The sequence below is a fragment of the Daphnia pulex genome, chromosome 2 (genome assembly GCF_021134715.1).
Source record: "Daphnia pulex isolate KAP4 chromosome 2, ASM2113471v1".
NCBI classification, from domain to species: Eukaryota; Metazoa; Arthropoda; class Branchiopoda; order Diplostraca; family Daphniidae; genus Daphnia; species Daphnia pulex.
The window spans coordinates 7,969,516-7,976,013 of record NC_060018.1 but is presented as its reverse complement, the minus strand read 5'-3'; the positions used below and the strand labels follow the sequence as shown (position 1 = coordinate 7,976,013).

Genomic DNA, 6,498 nt, shown 5'->3' with positions numbered 1-6,498 from the left:
ATAATTTATAATTTTTTTATAATGCTGGTATGACGCTTTATATGACTTTTAGATCGAAAACAAATAAAGAATTTGTTTAGAGATTCTCTGCGCTACCCTCTCGTTCCCTAACAACTCTCTGGTCGAGCACCGGAAAATTGAAATAGCAAGATTTTAGTATATTTGTTTAACAAAATAGGTCATCTCTGAATTTGAATCGATTCATGAAAATTTCCATACACAGAGAAACCGTAAAGAATCAAAATATAGACATTTGTGCCAAAATTATGTCAAACTAAAACTAACCTAAGATGTATCAGTAAATTCTTGCTTGAATTCCGTTAAGCTATAACATTTACTACTTGACTGTATGAACGATTTTACAGCTATTTAGCTATCGCGACTTTCATCTAGTTAGTTAAATGATTTCTAATTCGTTTTTATCACATTGAAACTGCGACGGTCATCCATTGCATTAAAGAGAAAACAAATATTTTTGTGGATACTCTCTTCTTAACATCAGTGTATTAATCAACCCAATAAAAACAGAATATTAACATAAATTGAGTGTCAAATGTACACGAAAACTTTTAATAAGAAAAACGGAAAAAATTAAAGCTCCGAAAATTCGTGGAATCACAAATCAAGAGTCATTAGTCAATTAGAGTTTGCCAGTGTCGTCAATAAGTATGATAGCCGTCCGATAACATTCCCAATGAATGCTAGTCCAGATTTGATGGATTTATTTATCTTAAGCAGATTCGCACTTGACGGTTTCAGTCATTTCCGTCTTTTCAGTGATGGCCGATTGGTTATCAGCAACTGATTTTTTCTCCTCAACGATACACATCCAAGGATACATTTGCTTCAGGCACTGTAAATAAATTAAATTTCCATTTGATAAATTAATTATAAGTATTTCATTAATTTTGAACACAAAATATGTTACCTCTCGGTATTTAGGATGGGAGATGGCATAGATGAGTGGGTTGTAGGCACAGGATGTCTTGGCCAGAATGACTGGGATGGCTGACACCAAAGGAGTAATCTTGGAAACATCACCCCAGGTACCCATGATGCAGATAACGGCGAATGGGGTCCAAGCAGTCAACCACATCGAGACGTTCATGATGGAGACCTTGGCAATACGGATCTCAGCGGAAACTTGCTGTTGGTCGGTATTGCTACGGAGAGAAGCAACATTCATCTTCTTAGCCTGAGCACGGAGTTCTTCCTCGTGTTTGAAGACGGCATGAACGATGAAGTAGTAGCAACCGGCAATAACAATGATTGGCAGGATGAAGTTTGCGAAAGTGGCAGCCAAAATGTGGGATTTGTTGTTCATGTTTTGGGAGACGTAGTCATAAGAACATCTGTTGATTGGAAAAGTGAAATAACGTAGAAAAAAATACTCAAAAAAAAAACCAAATAAACCGAATGACATACGTTCCCATGATTCCATCCATGGCGTAAGCACCCCAGCCGACCAATGGGCAGATAGACCAGCCCAAAGCCCAGATCCAGCTAACGGTGATGATGGATACAGCGCGGTCTGAATAAGAAAACGATTTTACTCATTTTGTTTAACGATAAAAACAGAACACAATCATACTGAAAGTAAGAGGAGTTCCACTGAATCCCTTTACAATCACATTGTAGCGATCGTATGAGATCATTGTCAGAGTGAAGATTTGGTTGTATCCGAAACAAGCACCTAATTCACGTGAAGTATAATCAACAAATTAGCCAAATTTTTTCAATGTATAATTTTCACTTGATTTACCCAAGAAAGCGTGGATCTGGCAACCCATTTCTCCAAAGCGCCATGGGCCACCAAGGAAAAAGTTGTAAACGCATTCGGGGAAAAGTGCAAGCATTAGGAGGAAGTCAGACACAGCCAAATTCATAACCAACAAGTTGGCGGGAGTTCGAAGAGCCGGGAAACGGCTGAAGATCTTCAAGACGACGGCGTTACCCGCAACAGCGCAAGTGCCAATTACCAAGTACATCAATCCCAAAAAATAATACCATGCCGGGTGCACAGCCTTGTATGAGTGCCAGTGAGGATGAAGAAAGCTGCGAATGTCCTCTGGGGCGTAGGCATAAAGAGTGAAGGTATCGGGCAAAGCCCATGGATCAAAAGCCTGCTTCTGGGCCATCGCAACAACAGCATCACCAGTCAAGTTTGCCATTTTTCAATCTTTATACAGATAAGTTAGTTTAGAATTTAAAAATGTAAATAGCCCTAATACATTTTGAACATACCTGTAAAAAGATATTGATTCCAAAAGGATACAACAATCGAATTCAGGAAGAGAATTGGAAGAAAAAGACTTTGTAAAGCTTGAAAGCAGATAGGCAGAAGAAGCGACCTCGAAAGCAAGAGCTTTGACGACTGACGCTACGAATGGCATACGGTTCAAGAGGCGACTTATATACTCAAGGAATTCCCGGAAACGACGGCACCTCAGTGACGTTTCTTATAGTCATAATTTAATTAGAGGATTATTAAGGTGTCTAGGTTTCTTATTTAATCCTTAAGAATAAAGTAGCTATTTACTCATAATTGTCCAAAATCAATTGAATATTTTATTTGGTTTAGCAAACAATCACCCAGTTTTTTTAATTAACCCTTTTTGTGTTAGGATCGTTTCTGAAATGAAATATTGATTAATCTATAATGTGTCTGCCTCGTGCAAAATCCGAAGGAAATTTTAATGGCGTAAACAATGGATTTTAATTCCGCATGAATATGATTTGTGGAATCAAATCGAAATAACGATATATTCGGTATTTAATATCAGGAGAAATTAGGAAAATTCAAAGTGTCCCTCTTTGAACGAACCATGTTTTGTACGTGTAAACACAAAAGATTGCTAATTCTTACAAAATGTTTCTAATCATAGAAATATTCAAAAGAATTATTCAATTTTGTATAACATTGGAGGTATGAAGCTTTGTGTGACTTCATATCGCAATAATTTATTTAATTACTGAAGAAATACAGAATTTATCCAAAGGTACTCCACGCCCCCCCCCCCTTAACAATTCTATAATCATGTACACTACATGCATACATTATACACCGAATAAAAATTACTAATTCTTACAAACTTTTTCTAATCATTAAAGATTCAAAAATAATTTATAATTTTTTTATAATGCTGGTATGACGCTTTATATGACTTTTAGATCGAAAACAAATAAAGAATTTGTTTAGAGATTCTCTGCGCTACCCTCTCGTTCCCTAACAACTCTCTGGTCGAGCACCGGAAAATTGAAATAGCAAGATTTTAGTATATTTGTTTAACAAAATAGGTCATCTCTGAATTTGAATCGATTCATGAAAATTTCCATACACAGAGAAACCGTAAAGAATCAAAATATAGACATTTGTGCCAAAATTATGTCAAACTAAAACTAACCTAAGATGTATCAGTAAATTCTTGCTTGAATTCCGTTAAGCTATAACATTTACTACTTGACTGTATGAACGATTTTACAGCTATTTAGCTATCGCGACTTTCATCTAGTTAGTTAAATGATTTCTAATTCGTTTTTATCACATTGAAACTGCGACGGTCATCCATTGCATTAAAGAGAAAACAAATATTTTTGTGGATGCTCTCTTCTTAACATCAGTGTATTAATCAACCCAATAAAAACAGAATATTAACATAAATTGAGTGTCAAATGTACACGAAAACTTTTAATAAGAAAAACGGAAAAAATTAAAGCTCCGAAAATTCGTGGAATCACAAATCAAGAGTCATTAGTCAATTAGAGTTTGCCAGTGTCGTCAATAAGTATGATAGCCGTCCGATAACATTCCCAATGAATGCTAGTCCAGATTTGATGGATTTATTTATCTTAAGCAGATTCGCACTTGACGGTTTCAGTCATTTCCGTCTTTTCAGTGATGGCCGATTGGTTATCAGCAACTGATTTTTTCTCCTCAACGATACACATCCAAGGATACATTTGCTTCAGGCACTGTAAATAAATTAAATTTCCATTTGATAAATTAATTATAAGTATTTCATTAATTTTGAACACAAAATATGTTACCTCTCGGTATTTAGGATGGGAGATGGCATAGATGAGTGGGTTGTAGGCACAGGATGTCTTGGCCAGAATGACTGGGATGGCTGACACCAAAGGAGTAATCTTGGAAACATCACCCCAGGTACCCATGATGCAGATAACGGCGAATGGGGTCCAAGCAGTCAACCACATCGAGACGTTCATGATGGAGACCTTGGCAATACGGATCTCAGCGGAAACTTGCTGTTGGTCGGTATTGCTACGGAGAGAAGCAACATTCATCTTCTTAGCCTGAGCACGGAGTTCTTCCTCGTGTTTGAAGACGGCATGAACGATGAAGTAGTAGCAACCGGCAATAACAATGATTGGCAGGATGAAGTTTGCGAAAGTGGCAGCCAAAATGTGGGATTTGTTGTTCATGTTTTGGGAGACGTAGTCATAAGAACATCTGTTGATTGGAAAAGTGAAATAACGTAGAAAAAAAATACTCAAAAATGAAAACCAAATAAACCGAATGACATACGTTCCCATGATTCCATCCATGGCGTAAGCACCCCAGCCGACCAATGGGCAGATAGACCAGCCCAAAGCCCAGATCCAGCTAACGGTGATGATGGATACAGCGCGGTCTGAATAAGAAAACGATTTTACTCATTTTGTTTAACGATAAAAACAGAACACAATCATACTGAAAGTAAGAGGAGTTCCACTGAATCCCTTTACAATCACATTGTAGCGATCGTATGAGATCATTGTCAGAGTGAAGATTTGGTTGTATCCGAAACAAGCACCTAATTCACGTGAAGTATAATCAACAAATTAGCCAAATTTTTTCAATGTATAATTATCACTTGATTTACCCAAGAAAGCGTGGATCTGGCAACCCATTTCTCCAAAGCGCCATGGGCCACCAAGGAAAAAGTTGTAAACGCATTCGGGGAAAAGTGCAAGCATTAGGAGGAAGTCAGACACAGCCAAATTCATAACCAACAAGTTGGCGGGAGTTCGAAGAGCCGGGAAACGGCTGAAGATCTTCAAGACGACGGCGTTACCCGCAACAGCGCAAGTGCCAATTACCAAGTACATCAATCCCAAAAAATAATACCATGCCGGGTGCACAGCCTTGTATGAGTGCCAGTGAGGATGAAGAAAGCTGCGAATGTCCTCTGGGGCGTAGGCATAAAGAGTGAAGGTATCGGGCAAAGCCCATGGATCAAAAGCCTGCTTCTGGGCCATCGCAACAACAGCATCACCAGTCAAGTTTGCCATTTTTCAATCTTTATACAGATAAGTTAGTTTAGAATTTAAAAATGTAAATAGCCCTAATACATTTTGAACATACCTGTAAAAAGATATTGATTCCAAAAGGATACAACAATCGAATTCAGGAAGAGAATTGGAAGAAAAAGACTTTGTAAAGCTTGAAAGCAGATAGGCAGAAGAAGCGACCTCGAAAGCAAGAGCTTTGACGACTGACGCTACGAATGGCATACGGTTCAAGAGGCGACTTATATACTCAAGGAATTCCCGGAAACGACGGCACCTCAGTGACGTTTCTTATAGTCATAATTTAATTAGAGGATTATTAAGGTGTCTAGGTTTCTTATTTAATCCGTAAGAATAAAGTAGCTATTTACTCATAATTGTCCAAAATCAATTGAATATTTTATTTGGTTTAGCAAACAATCACCCAGTTTTTTTAATTAACCCTTTTTGTGTTAGGATCGTTTCTGAAATGAAATATTGATTAATCTATAATGTGTCTGCCTCGTGCAAAATCCGAAGGAAATTTTAATGGCGTAAACAATGGATTTTAATTCCGCATGAATATGATTTGTGGAATCAAATCGAAATAACGATTCGGTATTTAATATCAGGAGAAATTAGGAAAATTCAAAGTGTCCCTCTTTGAACGAACCATGTTTTGTACGTGTAAACACAAAAGATTGCTAATTCTTACAAAATGTTTCTAATCATAGAAATATTCAAAAGAATTATTCAATTTTGTATAAGATTGGAGGTATGAAGCTTTGTGTGACTTCATATCGCAATAATTTATTTAATTACTGAAGAAATACAGAATTTATCCAAAGGTACTCCACGCCCCCTCCCCCTAACAATTCTATGATCATGTACACTACATGCATACATTATACACCGAATAAAAATTACTAATTCTTACAAACTTTTTCTAATCATTAAAGATTCAAAAATAATTTATAATTTTTTTATAATGCTGGTATGACGCTTTATATGACTTTTAGATCGAAAACAAATAAAGAATTTGTTTAGAGATTCTCTGCGCTACCCTCTCGTTCCCTAACAACTCTCTGGTCGAGCACCGGAAAATTGAAATAGCAAGATTTTAGTATATTTGTTTAACAAAATAGGTCATCTCTGAATTTGAATCGATTCATGAAAATTTCCATACACAGAGAAACCGTAAAGAATCAAAATATAGACATTTGTGCCAAA

At 36.8% G+C, this 6,498-nt stretch overlaps 2 protein-coding genes across 2 annotated transcripts; both read right to left on the bottom strand.

Annotated features, from left to right (window-relative positions):
- Positions 1-485: 485 nt before the first annotated feature.
- On the bottom strand, positions 486-2,429 carry LOC124188655 (compound eye opsin BCRH2-like). Its single transcript, XM_046581448.1, has 6 exons — positions 2,245-2,429; positions 1,763-2,179; positions 1,592-1,693; positions 1,426-1,531; positions 929-1,352; positions 486-853 (listed from the first exon to the last, which is right to left on the bottom strand). Exons 2-6 carry the CDS (start codon positions 2,169-2,171, stop codon positions 731-733), a joined length of 1,164 nt encoding a protein of 387 aa, XP_046437404.1. The 5' UTR covers positions 2,172-2,179; positions 2,245-2,429; the 3' UTR covers positions 486-730.
- A 1,175-nt stretch (positions 2,430-3,604) lies between these two features.
- LOC124210311 (compound eye opsin BCRH2-like) lies at positions 3,605-5,550 on the bottom strand. Its single transcript, XM_046608433.1, has 6 exons — positions 5,366-5,550; positions 4,884-5,300; positions 4,713-4,814; positions 4,547-4,652; positions 4,048-4,471; positions 3,605-3,972 (listed from the first exon to the last, which is right to left on the bottom strand). The coding sequence occupies exons 2-6, from the start codon at positions 5,290-5,292 to the stop codon at positions 3,850-3,852; spliced, it is 1,164 nt and encodes a 387-aa protein (XP_046464389.1). The 5' UTR covers positions 5,293-5,300; positions 5,366-5,550; the 3' UTR covers positions 3,605-3,849.
- Between the last annotated feature and the right edge of the window lie 948 nt (positions 5,551-6,498).